Source organism: Equus caballus, chromosome 17 (assembly GCF_041296265.1).
Source record: "Equus caballus isolate H_3958 breed thoroughbred chromosome 17, TB-T2T, whole genome shotgun sequence".
In the NCBI taxonomy this organism is placed as follows: Eukaryota; Metazoa; Chordata; class Mammalia; order Perissodactyla; family Equidae; genus Equus; species Equus caballus.
In genome coordinates this window covers 17,927,207-17,949,117 of record NC_091700.1, presented here as the reverse complement: position 1 = coordinate 17,949,117, position 21,911 = coordinate 17,927,207, and the positions used below count along the sequence as shown (strand labels likewise).

Here is a 21,911-nt window from a genome sequence, read left to right as displayed (position 1 = left end):
AAGAGAAACAAAGAGGATAAAAGAGAAAGTAAGTTGGATAGAGAGATATAAAAACAAGTGAGAGAAGAAAATCAGACATCTTGAGATTGCACATAGAAGAAAGAAGCCAAAAAGCACACACATACAGAGAGTAACATGGATATATGGAGATAGGCAGAGTAGCACAGTGAAACCCACAGAAAAGGCACACCCATAAAGACATTTTACCTTTTGGCACCTGCGACACATGCTCCCCTGTATTCCTCTTATTTCTCTAGCCATTCCTTCTCAGTCTCTTTGCTGGTTCCTGTTCTGTCTGTCCACTAAATACTGGTGTGACCACAGATGGCCCTAAGCCCTCTTCTCTGCTCTAGCTATCCTCTTTCTTTAGGTGGTCTCATACGAGCCCATGGTCCATGGCTTTAGATACTGATAGTTACCCCAAAGTCTTTTCCCCCTAAATTCTTACCTCCTCCTGAGATCTACCCTCACATAACCAAGTGCTTCTTTCCAACATCTACAGGGCATCTCAAACTTTAAATGTCTGAAACATAACTCTATCAGTGTGTTTCTAGGCTCAGTCTACAGCTGATATTTTCCCTTCCCATGCTCAATCTTGAAAACCCTCCTTCTCCTTCAACTGCCCACATCCAAGCCATCACCAAAGCCTGATGTTTCTTTCTCAAAACTGTATCTCAAATCTTCCCAAGTATACACGTAAATTTTTTAAAAATTAAATATTGAGTAGATACAACAAACAATAAGATATCTGTAAGGTAGAAATAATATAACAAACACCCAAGTATGAACTACCCATTTTTTATTTTTTAAAATTGTAGTACATAGACATAACATAAAATTTACCATTTTAACCATTTTAAGTGTACATTTCAGTGCTATCAAGTATATTCACATTGTTGTGCTACCATCACCACCATCTTTCTCTAGAACTGTTTTCATCTTGTAAAACTGAAACTCTGTCCCCATTAAACACTAACTCCCCATTCCCTACTCCCCCCCAGCCCCTGGCAACTGCCATTCCACTTTCTGTCTCTATGAATTTGACTATTCTTTGTACTTTATATAAGTGGAATCATACAGTATTTGTCCTTTTGTGACTTGCTTATTTCACTTAGCATAATGGTTTTCTTTTTGTTTTTTTTTTAAAGATTTTATTTTTTCCTTTTTCTCCCCAACGCCCCCCGGTACATAGTTGTGTATTCTTCGTTGTGGGTTCTTCTAGTTGTGGCATGTGGGACGCTGCCTCAGCGTGGTCTGATGAGCAGTGCCATGTCCGCGCCCAGGATTCAAACCAACGAAACACTGGGCCGCCTGCAGTGGAGCGCGCGAACTTAACCACTCCGCCACGGGGCCAGCCCCACTTAGCATAATGTTTTTGAGGTTCACGCATGTTACAGTGTGTGTCAGAATTTCCTTCCTTTTTAAGGCTGAATAATATTCCACTGTATGTATATATCCCAGTTTCTTTATCCATTCATCCATCGAGGAACATCTGGGTTGCTTTCACTTTTTGGCTATTGCAAATAATGCTGCTATGAACATGTGTGTACAAATATCTCTTTGAGTCCCTGCTTTCAATTATTTTGGGTATATTACCAGAAATGGAATTGCTGAATCATATGGTAGTTCTATTTTTAATTTTTTCATGAATTGCCATACTGTTTTCCATAGCAGTTGAACGAATTTACATTCCTACCAACAGTAAACAAGGGTTCCAATTTCTCCACATTCTCACCAACACTTATTATTTTCTGTTTGGGTGTAAGGTGGTATCCAACTACCCATTTTAAGAAACAGAACATAATCATTACCTTGGAAGTGACTGGGAGCTGTGTCTCAATCCTGTTCTCTTCTGCTCCTTGTTAGAAACCACCATGGATCCTGATGTTTGTGTGTATCACCCAGTTCCACCACAAGATTTGTACCTTGTTTATAGATTGTTTACCGGTGTTGAAAATATTTTATCCTAGTTTGTGGTATGTCTTTTCCACATTTTAAATTTTATTCATTTATTTATTTACTTATTTTTAATGTAAAGGCATTGTTGATGTTAATGCAGTCTATAATCCTTTGCTTTATGGCTTGTGTTTTTTAGGGGGGGATTAAGAAATTCCTTCCTGAATGACAAATCAAATGTTTCAATGTTAACATCTGGGGAATTTGGGTGAAGGGTATATGCGAATTCTTTGTACTATATTTGCAATTTTTCTCCAAGGTTAAAATTATTTCAAAATAAAAAGTTTAAAAAAAATCCTGCCTATCCTAAAATCATAAAGATACTTTCCTGTATTTTCTTCTAAAAGTTTTGTAGTTTGCCTTTCCCACTGAAGTTTTCAATCTATTTGTAATTGATTTTTGAGTATGGTGTGAGGTACAGTTTGAGGTAAACTGTACTTTTTTCCTTATTGCCTAGTAGTTCTAGTACCATCCATCCAGATGAAAAGTCCATCTTTTCATCACTGATTGGTATTTTTTAAAATTATAGCCACCCTAGTGGGTATGAAGTAGTATTTCACTGTAGTCTTTATTTGCATTTCCCTGATGACTAATGAGGCTGAGCATCTTTTCATGTCCTTATTAGCCATTTGTATATGAAACTGTCTATTCAAATCCTTTGCCTATTTTTTAATTGGGTTATTTGTCTTTTCATTATTAAGTCAAAGGTTCTTTATATATTCTGGATACCAGTCCCTTATCAGATATATGATTTACAAATATTTTCTCCTGTTCTGTGTCTCGTCTTTTCATTTTTCAATTACAGCACAAAATTTTTAATTATTTTATTGAGGAATAATTGAGATATATTACAAAATTTTTCATTTTGATCAAGTTGAATTTGTCTTTTGTTGCTTGTGCTTTGATGTCATATAAGAGACCACTGCCTAATCACAAGTCTTGAAAATTTACTCCTGTTTTCTTCTAAGAGTTTTATAGTTTAAACTCTTACAGTTGAAAGGAAGGGATCCAAACTCATTCTTTTGCATGCAGACATCCAGTTGTCCCAGCACCAGCTGTTTGTTGAGAAGACTGGTCTTTCCCCATTGAATTGTCTTGGCATCCTCGTCAAAACACAATGGACTGTAAACACAGGGGTTTATTTCTGGACTATCAATTGTATTCCATTGATTTACGTATCTGTCACTCTGCCATTACCACATTATTTTGATTCTGCAGCTTTACTGTAAGTTTTGAAATAGAGAAATGTGAGTCCTATTTTTTTCCTCTTTTTCATAATTGTTTTGGCTATTCTGTGTCTCTACATTTCCATGTGAATTTTAAGATCAGCTTGTCAATTTCTGCAAAACAGTAATCTGAGATTTTGATAGGGATTGCAGTGAATGTGTAGATCATTTTCGAGAATGTTGTCATCTTAACAATATTAAGGCTTCCAATTCATGAACATGGGATGGCTTTCCATTTACTTAGATCTTTTAAAATTTCTTTCAATAATGTTTTACAGTTTTCAGGTACAAGTCTTGCATATCTTTTGCTAAATTTATTTCTAAGTATTTTATTCTTTTTGATGCTATTGTAATCCTTGTCATACTTTGTTAACAAATTATGCTAGTAAAACATACTGTTCAGTATTCTCCTATTTTTCCTAAACTCTGCAATATTTTGTGTTAGATTGGAATTATCTGTTCCATGAATGTTTGGTAGAACATGGGGTAAAACTATCTTACCCTGGTGTTTCTTTGTGGATTTTAAACTACTAATCCAATTTCTTTTTGTTGTTGTTGTTGTTGTTGAGAAAGATTGGCCCTGAGCTAACATCTGTGCCAATCTTCCTCTGTTTTGTATGTGGGTCGCTGCCACAGCATGGCCACCAATGAGTGGTTTAGGTCCACACCCTGGAACTGAACCCGGGCTGCCAAAGTGGAGTGCGCCAAACTTAACCACTCGGCCATGGGGCCAGCCCCTACAATTTCTTTAATGACTATAGAATTAGTCAGGCTTTCTATTTCTTCATGAGTTGAATTTGGTAAATCATATTTTTATAGGAATTCATCTAAGTTTTAAAATTTATTGTCATAAAGTTGTTCATAAAATCTTCTTATCTTTTAAATCTCTCTACCATCTGTAATTAAGTACCAGCTTTTATTCTTAGCATTGTTTATAACGCCTTCTTTCTCCCTTTTTTTTGTTCACTCATGAAACAGATTTGACATTTTTATTAATCTTTTAAAAAACCTGACTTCTTTGAGGTTTTTTTGTTTTCTTTTCTTGTGTGTTTCCATACCATTTTTAGGATTGTTTGTTCTAGTTCTGTGAAAAATGCCATTGGAATTGTGATATGGATTGCATTGAATCTGTAGATGGCTTTGGGTAGTATGGACATTTTAACAATATTGGGTCTTCCAATCCACGAGCATGGAGTATCTATCCATTTACTTGTGTCTCCTTCAGTTTCTTTCATCAATGTCTTATAGTTTCAGTGTATAAGTCTTTCACCTCCTTGGTTAAATTTATTTCTAGGTATTTTACTCTTTTTGATGAAATTGTAAATGGGATTGTTTTCTTAATTTCTTTTTCTGGTGGTTCATTATTAGGGTATAGAAACACAACCAATTTTTGTGTAGTGATTTTGCATCCTGCAACTATCCTGAATTCGTTTATTAGTTCTAACAGTTTTTTGGTGGAGTGTTTAGGGTTTTTATATATATTATCCTGTCATCTGCAGATAGTGACAGTTTTACTTGTTCCTTTTCGATGTGGATGTCTTTTACTTCTTTTTCTTGCATAAATGCTCTGGCTAGGACTTCCAATACTATGTCGAATAAAAGTGGTAAGAGTGGGCATCCTGTAGATTTATAATCTTAAATTCAGGTAATTTATGCACTCCAACTCTCTTCTTCTACCACAATGTTATCTTGGCTATTCTAGGTCCTACTGCATTTTCACATAAATTTTAGAATCAGCTTATCAATTTGTATAAAAATGTCCCCTGGGATTACAGTGAATCTACTTCTGGGCTCTCTATTCTGTTTCATTGATCTATTTGTCTATACAGTCACCAAGACCACACTGTCTTGATTACTGTAGCTTTACAGTAGGTCTTGAAGTCAGGTAGCATCAGTCCTCCAACTTTGTTCTTCTTCAATATTGTGTCGGCTATTCTGCGTCTTCTGCCTCTCCATACAAACTTTAGCATCAGTTTTTCCATATCCATAAGATTGCTTGCTGAGATTTTGATTAGGATTACACTGAATTTGCAGATCAAGTTGGGAAGAACTGACATCTTGACAATATTGAGACTTCCCATCCATCAACATGAAATATCTCTCCATTTATTTAGTTCTTCTTTGATTTCATTCATCAGAGATTTGTAGCTTTCCTCATATAGATCTTGTACATATTTTCTTACCTTTATACCTAAGTAATTCATTTCAGGGGTATTAATGTAAATAATATTGGGTTTTTCATTTCAAAACACAGTATCTTTGTTGATATATAGGAAAGCAATTGACATTTGTATATTAATCTTGTATCCTGCAACCTTGGTATATTGCTTATTAGTTCTAGGAGTTTTTTTGTCAATTCTTTTGGATTTTTTACATAGGCAATCATGCCCTCTATGAACGAGGACAGTTTTTATTTCTTCCTTCCAATCTGTATACCTTTTATTTCCTTTTCTTGCCTTATTGAATTAGCAAAGAATTCCAGTACAATATTAAAAATGAGTTGTCAGAGTTGGGAAATCCTCGCCTTGTGCCTGATCTTAGTGGGAAAGTTTCGAGTTTCTCACCATTAAATGTAATATTAGCTGTAGGTTTTTTGTAGATAGTCTTTATCAAGTTGAGGAGGTTCTCTTGTATTCATAGTTTACTGAAAGGTTTTTTTTTTTTTTTATCATGAATGGGTATTGGATCTTCTCAAATGCTTTCCCTGCATCTATTGATATGATCATGTGATTTTTCTTTTTTAGTTTGTTGATGTAATGGATTACATTAAATGATTTTCAAATGTTGAACCAGCCTTGTACACCTGGGATAAATCCCACTTTATATACTTTTTGGATTCAAGTTGCTAACATTTTGTTAAGGATTTTCGTATGTATGTTCCTGAGAGATATTGGTGTGTGGTTTTCTTCTCTTGAAATGTCTTTGTCTGGTTTTGGTATTAGGGCAATGCTGGCCTCGTAGAATGAGTTAGGAAGCATTCCTTGTGCTTCTATCCTCTGAAAGACATCATGGAGACTTGGTATAATTTCTTCTTTAAATGTTTGGTAGAGTTTACCCATAAATGCAGCTGGGCCTGGTGCTTTCTGTTTTGAAAGCTTATTAATTATTTATTCAATTTCCTTAATTAATATAGGCCCATTCAGATTATGTATTTCTTCTTGTGTGAGTTTTGGCAGATACTGTCTTTCAAGGAATCAGTCCATTTATCTAGGTTATCAAATTTATGGGCATAGTTGTTCACAGCAATGAATCTATAGATCAGTTTGGGGAGAGCTGTCATCTTAACATTATTGAGTTTTCCAAGCCCATTACATTGGAAAATTCTCCATTTATTTAGATCTTTAGAAATTCTCTTAACAATGTTTTGTACTTTTCATTTTAGAAATCTTGCACATCTTTCTTAAATTTATTGTTAAGTATTTGATGCTTTTAATACCATTGTAAATAGTATTTCAAAATTGCATTTTTCAATTATTTGTGGCTAGCATATGGAATTAAAATTGATTTTTGTATTTTGACCTTGTATCCTTCGATCTTGTAGCAGCTTCTGTTTGTCTATCTTTTGTTAGTTTCCTTTATTTTTAAAGGATCCTTTCTGCTGGATATAGAATTCTTAGTTCACAGGCTTTTTTCTTTCAGTACTTTAAAGATATTATTCCATTATCTTTTAGCTTCCATTATTTCTGATGTGAAATAATATAAAATTCTTAAATATGTTCTCCTGACTGTAAGTGTCCTTTTTCTCTGGCTACTTTTAAGATTTATCTGTGGTTTTCAGCAGTTTGACTCTGGTCTACTCAAATACAGTCCTTTTTGTATTTATCCTGACTAGATTTCTGCTGTTTCTTGGATCTGTAAGTTAATATCTTTCATCAATTTTAGAAAAAATTCAGTTATTATTTTTTCAAATATTTTTCTATCTACCCTTCATCCTCTGGGACCCCATTTCACAAATGTTAAACATTTGATATCATTCCACATGTCTGGGATTATCTTCTTTTTTCATTCTATTTTTTATTTTTACACTTCAGTTTGGATAATTTTTATTCACCACTTTATATTATTATAATCTGAGTTAAGTAATCTTTTTTTCTATTTTGTCCATTCTATTAATCCCATCCAATGATCTTTTCATTGAAGATATTGTATTTTCCAGTTCCACAGTTTTTATTTGGTTCTTATAGTTTCCATTTATTTGCTGAGATTCTTCCATTTCTTCACCCACTCTGTTCTTTTCTGGTAAACCCTTCCCTATATTTATAATAGCAGTTTTAAAGTCCTTGTCTGCTAATTCCAACATCAGGGTCATCCGTAGGTCAGCTACTATAGACCATTTTGCCGCTTGCTTATATGTCATATTCATCTGCTTCTTCATATGTTATTACACTTTCGTTTTATACTGCACATTGAAGACAATACCTTTTAGAGACTCTGGATTAGGTTGTTTTACTCTAACGAGTGTTGAGTTTTGTTCTGGTGGTTTCTCTAAAGGCTTTTTTTTAGGCTTTGTTAGGGTGGGCCTATCCTGTGGTATAGTCCTTGATCATGAGATATTGTCCTTTTGACTCACTTTGGGTTTTAGTGGAAAGCCTGAGATATTTATCAAGTCTAATTGCTGTAATTTGAAAACCAAACTCTGTCTCCCCAACACTTGGCAGCAGCTGAAATCTGTGCTCAGCATTTTAGCTTCCCCATTGCTGCTTTTCCTGGGATTCTTTGAAGTCAGACCCTGTGTGTGTGCAGGTTAGGGGAGCCAAGGCTCTGAGGGACTTTGTATGCAGATTTCAGAGCTCCCTGCTCTGTGGCTCCCTCCTTTCTAGGATGTTCAGCCTTAACTTCCAGCCACTTTGGCAGCCTTTAACTCTGACCTTTATGTCCTCATCCCATTGAAACTTTTTGTTTCAGTTCTAACCTCCTATGTGCCTCATGAACTGAGAAGCGCCTTCAGGTGAAAAGCTGGATAAATTTGGAGTTCACCTAGTTTGCTTTCTTTCTTTCAAGAATTGTGCCCCCTCCAGTTTCTGCTTGTTTTTGTTTGCATTCCAGGCCTTCAAAGAATGGTTTTAAAATATTTTTTCTCCCAGAGTTAATAAATGTTACTGGCACGAGAGTCAGATACAAGCTCTTCTATCATTCCAGGAACCAGAACTCCCTCCTCATGCAAATTTTCATCATTCCTTTTTAGTCTAGTGCAAGTTAAACTCTGCTAAGACTCTGCTAACCCTGGAATAAGCCTGAAATATGAAAACCATGGCAATTTAGAGATGATGGCAGAGTTAGACACCGCTGTTCAATAAATCCTGGCTAGTTGTTTAATAATGTTTATTTTATTTTTAAAAATCTCTTAACCTAAGGCTAGCATTTGACCTTCAAACCACCTGCTGGTTTGAGGCTGTCCAGGACCTCCCCATCCATCTCCTTTATTGTCATAAGAAGAAACAGGTCCAGAGATGTTGAATAACTTGCTCTGGCAGAGACTAATTAAATGCTCGTTGAAACTGTTCCCAGTCCCCTTTTATCTGGGTGGGGTTCTGTGACTAGTTCTTGCCACATTTTGTCTCTCTCCCTCCTGTCTATACCAGGGAGATGATGCCAGAGTAATCTTTTTTTTTCTTTTCTTTTCACCACAGTAATTTTAAAGACACATTATTGATGATGGTAGGGCCATAAAAATGGAAGGAACTTGGGTCTCTAAATGACTACATGGAGTGGAACTTCCCTGCTGAGCAATATTTGACAGTGATATGGGCAAGAAAGTAATCTTTGTGTTAAGTTACCAAGATTTTGGAATTTTTAATAGCAGTTGTTGCTTCTTATGCCAATAAATTTGCAAGGGTAATACTCTACTTAGCGGTAAAGATATGACTAGAAACTAGTCCCCTATTTCCTTTGATGGTTAGCAAATATAATTCCATTCATATGTAACATATAGTTGTTATACTAGTACACTAGTTTACAAAAAAATTTATAACAATTAAGGGGATGCCCTTTAATGAATAGAAAAACAGTGACTTACCTAGAGAGCGAATGCCTTTTTGTTCAAGAAAGCTGTTTAAAATATTTGTATTCAGGTTTAATATAAATCCCAGTTCTGGCGTAAGTTTCCAGAAGCCATCCTTTGAAGTTAAGAAAACAAATTTAAGCCACATTATTGAAATTTCATTACACAAAAAGTTATGTGATGAATGTTTCCAATTATTTCAATTCAGCTTAATAAGACAGTAAAAAAATTTTATTACTGTAAAATCAAAGTTCTTCATATACTAGTGACACAGTATTGTTGGGAATTCCATAAAGACTATGGACACTAAGTATCTGGTGCCATTTATAAAAAGTCTGAAAAGTGGCTCATGTGTAGAGATTTTTAAAAAAGGTATATATATTTTTTCTTCTAGCAATGCTTTGAAGCAATGTTTCTCAAACTTTTGAATAGCATGATTCCTTTTGTTCAACATTAAAAATGTGCCCTTATGATATCTGAAACATGAAAATGACAATTTTTTACTCAATATAAAATTATGTTGAACATGCTCTTTAAAACTACCTTCCTTGTACTCATTGTCCCTTGCCCACCCCAGCTAAGAACCACTGCTTTTAAGGTTGATCTTTATCTCATGCTTATGAGAGTGTGGTACGCCTGAAAAATGAGGATCCTGACCTCGAAGTAAATAGACTCTAGGTCCCAGGGGAATTGATACAGGGAGCAGAAAGGAGGGTGATGTCATAGGCAGGTGCAGAGGTTAAAGGACCTATGGCAATGATTGAAAAAACAACAGCAGTGAGAATATGTACCAACCAGTATTGAACTAGTACCATGAGCTGCCTTTTTATCTTTTCAGTTACCTCTTGTTGAGGTATTATTACTATACCCACTTTGTAGATAAGGACACTGAGGAACAGAAATATTAAGCAACTTGTCCAAAGTCACACAGCTAACAAGCAGCACAGTCAGGATTTAAGCCTCAACAGTCTGACTCCAGAGTCCAAGGTATCTGCTATACTGCTCCCGACACTGCTTTTATGTACATTCTTTCAGGTAAGAGAAGCTGGGCAACTATTATTATCATGTTTAAACCTCATAACTACTCTATGAGGCAGACACTATTATCACTCCCATTACATGGATGAGGAAACTGAGACTCAGAAAGGTTATCTGATTTGCACCTGTGGGGACCTGGAATTGGCCACCCCAAGATATGTCTCTTTGGCATCAGGATTATTTGAGGCTGATTGCTTTTGATAAACTGGGACAGGGAAGGAGGCTCTGAGGAATGGAACTTGCCCTTCCTTAGGACACATTTACATTTGTAAGGTAAATCTCTATCTGTAAAAGCTGCCTCCCTCTCTGTACCAGGAAGAAGAAAGGAGATGACCTTCTCTCTAAAAACTCTTAATCAATACCAGAGGCAATGACTTAAAATCTGCATTTTATTGTGCTAGCCTGGTAACCTCCTGTAACTGACTTCCCTCCCCCTCCCAACTTTGGCATTCCTTAAGGATTAAGCATCTTTCCTTAGGCTAGGAACTGATTGCTGCGCTCACCTGTGACCGCCCAGCTCTGGACATAGACTTGCCTCCTGCTACGCCCCACCGAGATAGCAGACCATTACCTGCTGTGTCCATCAAGCACTGTGCCGACAGGGCAATCTTGTGACTATCGTGGGAGGGACGTTTCAATCACATGTGAAACACCCCGTTTGGGGGCTATATAACCACTCTGTGCACCCCACTTCTTCGGTGCCCTTTCTTCCTTCGGGAAGAAAGGCCCCGGGCCATGGTTCCTCATAAAGCTTTGTTTAATTTTCTCTTGCTATTCTGTCTCATGTGAATTTAATTCGTTCTCCAGCCAGACGAACCCCCATTTGGGGAGAGGAAATGTCCTCCTCCCCTACACACCAAATCACAAAGTGGTAGGGCTGGGACTCAAACTTAGTCTTATACTAAATCAAGTTGCTTTTGCACTTTACTAAACAACTTTACATCAAAACAAATAATTACAGATGTGAGACTGGGTCTTAGTACTAGTGCAGGAACTAAATTTATAGGGTGTTTATTAACTTCACAAATGGAATAAGAAGTTCTAACACAATCTTACATGTTGAGTAATATTCCCAGACCTTATGTCAAAATATTTAGAGTCTACTTACAGCATTTGTGCTTTACTTCACAATGGGAAATTTACAGGAATTGCAATTCATCAGTTCTCGAACCTGGACCTCTGACCCATTCAGGGATGCTAATTTTTAACTGAGAAATATTAACATTCACAGGTATGATATTCTGGCCCAACAGTGAAAAATAAATACCAGTCATCATCAAGAACACTTTTGTTCAACTGACTTTTTTTAAGTTGGATTTTCTCAATGAAGGAAGCAGCGTGTTCATTTACATTCTGGCAGAAGTCCCAGCTCAATGACCAGGTACTTTGAGTAGCAGTCTTCAAAATTATGAAGCTAAGTAGCCATAGACTTGAGAAATAAGACACATACCTCAGTTTGCAGACTGAAGAGTTCATTCCAGGGCACAAAACTCCTCTGGCTTCGTCTGCTGAATATTTTGGCCTTGTTTTCTTGTGCCAGAAACACTGCAGGAAAGTCACTTCTGGTTATTTTAGATTTTGCCATCTTTTTTAAAAACCTACTCGCCAGAACTCCCGAGGTTTCATCACTTTCTGTTTCAAAAGAACTTTCATGACTTGAAGTAGGCCAAGATTCACGTTGCAGAGAATCTGATGGTGCAGCTCTGGCAGAAACATTTGATGGAGAAGAAGCCCCCAATTCATTGTGAGCAAGGTCAAATAGACCTCTTGGAAGCTTGGAACTGGCGCTCAAAGGAGCAGGGGTATTTTGTAAATGAATAGGAGAGGAATCAGAAAGATCGTGAAAGATTAATATAGGAGAAGAGGAAAAAGGACTCTGCTGCAGGGGAGGGTCCAACTCAAGGGAAATGCTAGCACGACGGCGGATCTGGTGCCTTGGATCAGTTTTAGGTAGATCAAACTGTTTGGAGCTAAACAAGGCACCTGAAAAAGCAGAACCAGCAAGGGATCCAAAAGTTAGGTTCTGGGAAGACAGTCTAGGAAGAGGACGCGACTCAAAGGAAACGTCAGTGCAAGTGCGAGTCTCAAGGCCTTGGTCATTTGGAGATGGACCAAGCTGTTTGGGACTAGCAAGAGAACCAGAGAGAGAGTTCTGAGGAGGTAAGGTGGGAGGACAGAGGGAAGTAAAATGAACAGGTGCAGCACGTGGCAAACAGATTGGGGGAGGGGCAGCAAAACTGCTGGAAACAGCCATTTTTTGTGAAATGCTTTTTGTAGACGTTGATTTAATTCTTGTTTGTTTAAATGAATCCATCTGACTTAAATCCAATGGCTTTTCCACACCTCCACATTTGAAGAGTGATAAAGGTTTTTCCGGTAGTGGGGAATCTAAGCAAACCTCTTCACAATCTTCAAAAACTTCCAGCTCAGATGATTTAAGTTTTCTTTTAGTCAAATGTTTATGTTGGAATTCTTCGATCCATTCAGAGAATGCTGAAAGAGGCTGCTTAGAAGGGAAAATTATAAGGTAAGAGAAAATACAGAATAAAATGAACAGTTAAGCAAACATACTTCCTAGTCATTGACTTCTCAATATTCAAGCAATTGCTTACTGCAGAGCATTGAGAAAAGGAGATATTTAAGATCATTTAAATTCGATGCCTTCACTTTATAGCTATGGAATCCAAGAGCTGGAGAGATTACCAGCAATAAATAATCAAAGATCTTAATCTTTCTTCTTAAAATCATGAAATTTTAAACACTCCTCATGTTACACAAGAGGAAACAGAGGACCATAGAAGTGACTTGCCCAAGATTTTATAATTAGCAGTATCATAGTGTGTAAATCAGCCCTAAAATAAGCTGATAGTTTGAAATAAATTATTCCAGTCTTTTATACTGCTTTATAGCAATATTTAAAAAATGAGAAAACTGAAAAAAATTTCAAAAGCTTTAAAGTAACTAAATGAATATATTTTTACACCAGGATATGAACAAAATGTAAAAAAAAGAGAATGAAAGATGCTGTTATTACTATTATTTGAATATAACTTAAAGAGTCTTCTTTAAAAAGTTGAAGGTAGGGGCCAGCCCTGTGGCCGACTGGTTAAGTTCGCACACTCCGTATTGGCGGCCCAGGGTTTTGCTGGTTTGGATCCTGGGCGTGGACGTGGCACCACTCATCAAGCCATGCTGAGGTGGCGTCCCACATGCCACAACTAGAAGGACCCACAACTAAAAATACACAACTATGTACCAGGGGTCTTTGGGGAGAAAAAGGAAAAATAAAATCTTTGGGAAAAAAAAAAGTTGCACGTAAATAAAATCCAGTTTTATATAAATTACAAGTCCTTGAGATATTTTGGAAATAGCCTCTATTTCTACCAATGTAAAGGAGCCATTTAAGAAAAGGAGTAGTCCTTTTCAAACTCAGTGAAGTTTCAAGTATACATTTAAATAATTAATATTGCAGAACATACGACAAGATATACATTTCAAAATACTGTTTTAAAATATGCTTATCTGGTGAAATTGCTCTGAATTAGATGAACAAACTGAAAAAGAGCAATAGTAATGGAGTAGACCTATCCAATAGCAAAGCGCTTTATAGAATGACGATAATTATAACAGACAGATCAACAGAACAGAAGAGGTGGTCCAGCAACAGATCCTAAAATATGTGGGAATTTAGTAGATGAAAAAGATGGCATTTCAAGTCAATCGGAGGAAAAGAAGACATTCAATAAATGGTGCTGGTAAAAGTAGCCACCTGGAAAAGAATAAAGCTGGTTCCATACTTCCTATCTTATACCAGTATAGATTCCAATTGGATGGAAATTTAAATGTGAACATGAAACCATAAAACTAGTTAAAGAAATAAGTCAGGGGAAATTTTGCAAAAGCATAATGTCTAAATAGGAAAGGTATTTCTAGGCATGATAAAAAAGACAAAACAATACAAAACGAAAAGAAGCAGCCCAAAGATTAAAAAATTTGGCTGCATTAAAAAATCTGCACAACAAAAAGATGATAAGCAACATCAAAACACAAACGGCAAACTGGGAAAATTTACATCAGAATTCATCAAATTATACACTTTAAATACGCAGTTTATTTATGTCAGTTATAACTAAGTAAATCTATTTTGAAAAATTTAATCAGCTCTAACCAAGTTGCCTTCTCTAGGTCCTATCAATTCACACTCCCATCAGCAGCATGTGAGAAAGGAGGGTACTTTCCTTAACCCAGTGTGTTATTCAAATTTTGCTCTTTGCAAATCTTTGCAAATAGTTGAAAAATGTACTAGTGATATTTTAATTTTCCTTTCTTTCTTTCTCTATGAAGAGGTGCATGTTTTTGTATTCTTAAGAGCCCTACATATCTCCTTTCCTATGTATTAATTTAAGAAATCTTTGTCCAATCCTAATTCACTAAGATTTTCTTCTATGCTTTCTTCCAGATATTCTAGTTGCAGTTGTTACATTCAAATCCGTAATCCAGTCAATCTTTGTAGATGGTGTGAGCTAAGGGAAAAGGTTCCATTTTTTTCTTTCTTTATTTTCTTTTGGTGTGTGGCTATCCAATTGTTCCAGAACCATTTGTTGGAAAGATCATCCTTTCCCTCCTGAACTGCCGTGACACCTCTGTAGAAAATCAACTGACCCTATACGTGTGGATATATGTCTAGATTCTCTGTTCTGTTTCAATGGTTATAGGTCCCAATGGTGCATATGTCCATTTTAAACCAATACCACACTACAAATCTTATTAAGAAGGCTTGAAAACAGATAGTGTAAGGCCTCCAACCTTTTCCTCCTTTTCAAAGTTGTTTTGGCTAACCAAGATCCTTTACACTTAGATATAAAATTTAGGATCAGTATGTTAATTTCCAAAAAAAGAAACCTGCTGGGACTTCGATTTGGATTGAATTTAATCTACAGATCAATTTGAGGAGAATCGATATCTTAATAATACTGAACTGTTCAATCCAAGAACATTTATTTAGGTCTTCTTCAGTTGCAATTTTCTCAGCAATGTTTTGTACCTTTCAGTGTATGGATCTCACATATATTTTGTCACGTCTGATTCTACGTATTTCATGTTTTCTATTTTATTGTAAGTGGTATTGTTTTTTAAATTTCAATTTCTGATTGTTTGTTGCTAGTATACAGAAACACAATTGCTTTTTTTTGAGGAAGATTAGCCCTGAGCTCACATCTGCTGCCAATCCTCCTCTTTTTGCTGAGGAAGACTGGCCCTGAGCTAACATCCGTGCCCATCTTCCTCTACTTTATACGTGGGACGCCTAACAGCATGGCTTGCCAAGCAGTGCCATGTCCACACCTGGGATCCAAACCGGCGAACCCCGGGCCCCCGAAGTGGAACATGCGAACTTAACCGCTGTGCCACGGGACTGGCTGCCAGTTGATTTCTTATATTGACCTTGTATCCTGCAACCTTGCTGAACTCAATTATTAGTTCCACTAGTCTTTTTATAGAATCCTTAAAATTTTCTACATAGAGAATTATAGCGTTTATGAATAAAGACAGCTTTCCTTCTTCCTTTCCAATATGTGTGCTTTTTACATCTTTTTCTTGCCTTATGTACCAGCTAGAACCTTCTACACAATACTGAACAGAAGTGGTGAGGTCAGACATTCTTTCCTTGTTCCCAGTCTTAGGGGAAAAGCATTCAGTATTTCACCATTAAATATGGCATTAACTGTAGGTTTATCATAGGTGCCCTTTATTAGGTGAGGAATTACCCTTTCCTAGTTGGCTAAGACTTGTTTGTCTTTTTACCATCCTAACCATTTTTAAGCACATAGTTTGGTAGTGTTAACTATATTCACTTTGTTGTGCAACACATCTGTACAACTTTTTAGTCTTGCAGACCTGAAACTACGTACCCACTGAACACAATTCCTCCATTTCCCCCTCCCCCCAGGCCCTGGAAATCACCATTCTACTTTCTTTTCTACGGGTTTGACTACTTTAGATACCTCATGTAAGTGGATCATACAGTATTTGTCTTTTTGTGACTTGCTTATTTCACGTAGCATAATGTCCTTAGGTGGCTGGGAGTTTTTATCATAAGTGGTTCTTGAATTTTGTCAGTTTCTTTTTTGCATCTACTCAGATGCTCACATGGTTTTCTTTTTCGTCTGTTAATAGGGTGAGTTACATTGATTTTTGCATGTTATACTAACCTTGCTTTCCTGGCATAAACCACGTGTTCATATGTAGTATACTTTTTACAGTATAATACATATGAACATATACAGTATAATACATATGCTGGATTTAGTTTGCTATAATTTTTTAAGAATGTATGCTTGTGAGAAATATTAATCTAAAGGTTTTTGTAATGACATAATGGTATCAGGATAAGGCTGGCCTCTCAGAATGAGTTGCAAAATGTTCTCTCTTCTATTTTCTGGAATGGAAGAGTTTGTTTTGAATTGGTATTATTTAGTCCTTAAATGTTTGGTAAAATTCACCAGTGAACCATCTGGGCCCAGGGTTTTCTTTTGTAGGAAAGGTTTAAAATAAAAATTAAATTTCCTTCATATACAGTAATTTGAGCTTTCTATTTTTTTTTTAAATTTTGGTAGATTGTGCCTTTCAAGGAAACTTTCCATTTCATCTAAATGGTTAAATTTATTGGCATAAAAAGGCTCATAATACTTTCTTATTATCCTTATACTATTTTTCAGATCTGTAGTGATGTACCCTTTCTAATTCCTGACATTGGTAATTTGTGTCTACTTTTACTTGCTCAGCTGCGCTAGAGATTTATCAATTTCACTGACCTTCTCTTTGTTTTTTTTAAATTGATTTCTGCTCTTATTTTTATTACTTTCTATGGGAGGGAGAATTCTAAAGATGTCCTTCCAAGATTCCTGTTATCTGGTTATTCAATCAAACACTACTTAAGGTACTGCTGGGAAGGGCATTTACAGATTAAGATTACTAAACAGTTGTCTTTAAAACACGGACATTATTCTGGATTACCCAGTGGGCCCAATATAATCACCTAAGTCCTTAAAAGTAGAAGAGGAAAGCAAAAGAGAGATGAGGTAGAAGGGGAAGTCAGAGATTTGACGTGTAAGAAGGACTTGAACTGCTACTGCTAGTTTTGAAGGTGGGAGGAGACCATCACCCAAGGAATTCAAGCAGCCTCTAGGAGCCAACAAGGAGATGGGCACCCTAGTCCCAAAACTGCCTGGACCTGAATTGTACTAAACTGTTCCGACATTAGCTTGAATTCATCTCCAGAGCCTTCAGAAAGAAATGCAGCCCAGAGGGCACCTTGATTTCAGCCCTGAGAAGCCCAGAGCAGAGAAACCACCTGAGCCCATCAGACTTCTCTACAGAACTGTGAGATAATAAATTAATGTTTTAAACTACTAAATCTGTGGCAATTTGTTGGCAACAATAGAAAATGAATAGATTTTCTTTATTCTGCTTACTTTGGATTTAATTAGATCATTTAAAATGGAAGCTCAGGTCACTGTTTTGAAATTTTTTTTAACATAAGCACTTAATACGATAATTTTCCCTTTGAGCACTGCTGTGTTTGTGTCCCACAAATTTTGTTGTGTTTTCATTTTCATTCAGTTCAAAATACTTTCTACTTTCTTTTTTGTTTCCTTCTTTGACCTATGGTTTATTTACAAGTGTGTTGTTTAGTTTCCAAATATTTGGGGATGTTCCAGACATCTTTCTGTTAGTAATTTCTAATTTAATTCCATTGTGCTCAGATAACATGATTTGTATGAATTCAATCCTCTTAACTTACTGAGACTTTTAAAATGCCCAGTAAGATGGTCTGTCTTGGTAAATGTTCTGTGTGCAGTTGAAAAGAATGTGTATCCTCTTGTGTTGGGAGGAATGCTGAATCCATAGGTCAATTCTGTTGATGATGTTCAAGTCTTCTCTATCCTTACTTCTGGGGACTTGTTCTATTAATAATTAAGAAATGAGTTTTGAAATCTCTCACATTACTTGTGGATTTGTCTATTCTCCTTTTGGCTCTATGAGTTTCTATTTCACGTATTTTTGAAGTGCTGTTGCTAGGTAAACAAACATTTAGGACTGTAAGGGCCTTCTGATCAATTAACCCCTTTATTATTATGGAACAGACCTCTCTATCTCTGCTACAAGATATTATTTTCTTTGTGTAGATCTATATTTCCACCTGGCATCATTTTCTTTCTGAGGGTTTCCTTTAACATTTACTATAGCGAAGGTCTTGTCCTGATAAATTCTTTCAGCTTTTGTATTTCTGAAGGAGTTTTTTATTTCACCTTCTAGTTGTTTCCTCTGTTTTTTATTGTGGTAAAATGCACATGACATAAAATTTAGCATCTTAACCATTTTTAGGTGTATAGTTCAGTGTTATTAAATACATTCACGTTGTTGGGCAGCCATCACATCCGCATAACTCATTTCATCTTGTAAAACTAAAACTCTATTCCCATTAACAATACCTCCCCGTTCCCCCCTCCCCTCGGCCCCTGGCCACCACCATTCCACTTTCTGTCTCTATTAATTTGACTACTCTAAGTACCTCATAGAAGGGGAATCCTATAGTATTTGTCTTTTTGTGACTGGCTTATTTCACTTAGCATAATGTTTTCCAGGTTCATCCATGTTGTAGCATATTGCAGAATTTCCTTCTTTTTTAAGGTTGAATATTTAATTGTATGTATATACCACATTTTACTTATCTAGTCATCTGTCAATAAGACACTTGCGTTGCTTTCATATTTTAGCTATTATGAATAATGCTGCTGATACCAACCCTGATATCAGTTTCCCTACATTAAACCCAGCATATATGTGGTTAAAAGCAAAACACTCATTCCCTGCTTACTCCCTGGCTTCCTGGCTCCAGAATCCACTATCCTCCATGGAGACAGACACCGCCAAGGACAAGCACCTGGATTATCTCCTCCCCACAAAGAGATACAGGCTGGTGGGAAAGCTGCTAACCAGCAAGGTCGCGGGCTCCCTCCTCTCTGCAAGTGTCTCAAGGCCAAAGACAGGCTAGTGGGAAAGCTCTGACCAGCAAGGCCATATGCTCCTCCTCCCCTACCTAAAACCCCAAATAAAAACCCTTCCTTTTAGCTTTTCAGGGAGTTTGGGATTTCAGTGTTAGCTCCCCTCTCTCCTTGCTCAGCGCCACGCAATAATAAAATTCCTACTTTCTTCCACTACACCCGGTGTCAGAAATTGGCTTGCTGTGCAATGGGTGAGCAAACCTACTTCAGGTTCGATATCACTGCTGTGAAGATGTATATACACATATTTCTTTGAAACCCTGCTTTCACTTCATTTGGGTATATACCAAGAAGTGGAATTGCTGGATCATATGGTAATTCTATTTTTAATTTTTTGAGCAATTATCATATTGTTTTTCACAGCAACTGTACCATTTTACATTACTAGAGGAGTGCATGAGGGTTCTGATTTCTCCATATCCTCCCCGATACTTGTTGTTTACTGTTTTTTAAAAATTTTTTAAAATTTAATTTTTATTGAGTTAATGATAGGTTACAATCTTGTGAAATTTCAGTTGTACATTATTGTTTGTCAGTTGTGTTGTAAGTGCACCCCTTCACCCTTTGTGCCCACCCCCCCACCCTACCTTTCCTCTGGTAGTCACTAATCTGTTCTCTTTGTCTGCATTTTTAAATTCCTCATATGAGTGGAGTCATACAGAGATTGTCCTTCTCTGTCTGGCTTATTTCACTTAACATAATTCCCTCAAGGTCCATCCATGTTGTTGTAAATGGGACAATTTTGTTCTTTTTTTATGGCTGAGTAGTATTCCATTGTATATATATATACCATATCTTCTTTACCCAGTCATCAGTCGATGGGCACTTAGGTTACTTCCATGTCTTGGCTATTATAAATGATGCTGCAATGAACATTCCAGTGCATGGGACTTTTGGAATTGCTGACTTCAATCTCTTTGGATAGATACCCAGTAGTGGAATAGCTGGATTGTATGGTAGTTCTATTTTTAGTTTTTTGAGGAATCTCCATACTGTTTTCCATAGTGGCTGCACCAGTTTGCATTCCCACCAGCAGTGTATGAGGGTTCCTTTTTCTCCACAACCTCTCCAACATTTTGTTACTATTTGTTTTAGTTATTTTTGTCATTCTAATGGGTGTAAGGTGATATCTTAGTGTAGTTTTGATTTGCATTTCCCTGATGATCAACAATGATGAGCATCTTTTCATGTGCCTATTGGCCATCTGTATATCTTCTTTGGAGAAATGTCTATTCATGTCTCCTGACCATTGTTTGATCGGGTTGTTTGATTTTTGTTGTTGAGTTGTGTGAGTTCTTTATATATTATGGATATTAAGCCTTTGTCATATGTATGACTTGCAAATATTTTTTCCCAGTTAGTGGGTTGTTTTCTGGTTTCAGTCCTGTTTTCCTTTGCCTTGAAGAAGCTCTTTACTCTGATGAAGTCCCATCTGTTTATTATTTCCGTTGTTTCCCTTGTCTGAGAAGACATGGTGTCCGAAAAGATCCTTTTAATACTGACGTCAAAGAGTGTACTGCCTACATTTTATTCTAGAAGCATTATGGTTTCAGGTCTCAGCTTTAGGTCTTTGATGCATTTTGAGTTTATTTTGGTGAATGGTGAAAAAGAATGGTCAATTTTCATTCTTTTACATGTGGCTTTCCAGTTTTCCCAGCACCATTCATTGAGAAGACTTTGTTTTCTCCATTGTATGCCCTCAGTTTACTGTTTTTTTGATGGAGCCATCCTAATGAGTGTGAGATGGTCTCAAGCAGTTTGATTTGCATTTCCCTAATGATTAATGACGTTGAGCATCTTTTCATGTGCCTATTGGCCATTCATATATCTTCTTTGATGAAATGTCTATTCAAGTCCTTTGCCCATTTTTTATTTGGGTTGTTTGTTTTGTTGTTGTTGAGTTTTAGCAGTTCTCTATAGATTCTGGATACTAATCCCTTAACAGATAAATCATTTTCAGATATTTTCTCCCATTCTGTGGGTTGTCTTTTTATTCTGTGGATGGTGTCTTTTAATGTACAAAAATTTAAACCTTTCATTAAGTCCAATTTGTCTGTTTTTTCATTGTTATCTATGCCTTTGGTGTCATATCCAAGAAATCACTGCCAAATCCAATGTGGTGAAGCTTTTGTCCTATGTTTTCTTCTAAAAGTTTTACTGCTTTAGGTCTTATATTTAGGTCCTTGATCCATTTGAATTAATTTTTGTATATGGTATTAGGTAAGGGTCCAACTTCATTACTTGTATGTGCTTCTCCAGTTTTTCCAGCACCATTTATTGAAAAGACTATCCTTTCTCCATTGAAGGTCTTGGCACTCTTGTCAAAAGTCATTTTACCATATATATGAGGGTTTATTTCTGAGCTTTCTATTCCACTCCATTGCTCTATAGGTCTGTCTTTATGCCAATATCACACTGTTTTGGTTCCTATACCTTTAGAGTAAGTTTTGAAATCAGGAAGCGTGAGTCTTCCAGTTATGTTCTTCTTTTTCAAGGTTGTTTTGGCTATTTGGGTCCTTTGAGATTCCATATAAATTTTAGGATGGAGTTTTCTATTTCTCCAAAAAAAAAAAAATCATTGGGATTTTGATAGAGATTACACTAAAGCTGTATATTGCTTTGGGT

At 36.4% G+C, this 21,911-nt stretch overlaps 1 protein-coding gene across 8 annotated transcripts in view; it reads right to left on the bottom strand.

Moving 5' to 3' along the window:
- Nucleotides 1–21,911, bottom strand: part of PARP4 (poly(ADP-ribose) polymerase family member 4) — a 126,324-nt gene that overhangs the window by 10,544 nt on the left and 93,869 nt on the right. For 5 of the 8 annotated variants that reach the window (XM_070239393.1, XM_070239399.1, XM_070239396.1 and 2 more), the window contains 2 exons: nucleotides 11,672–12,724; nucleotides 9,199–9,298 (listed from right to left, as the gene is read on the bottom strand). In XM_070239393.1, coding sequence (XP_070095494.1) covers nucleotides 9,199–9,298; nucleotides 11,672–12,724 — 1,153 coding nt within the window. Of the gene's footprint in view, nucleotides 1–9,198; nucleotides 9,299–11,671; nucleotides 12,728–21,911 lie in introns of all 8 variants that reach the window. The other 3 variants (XM_070239392.1, XM_070239398.1, XM_070239394.1) reach the window with 1 other exon arrangement.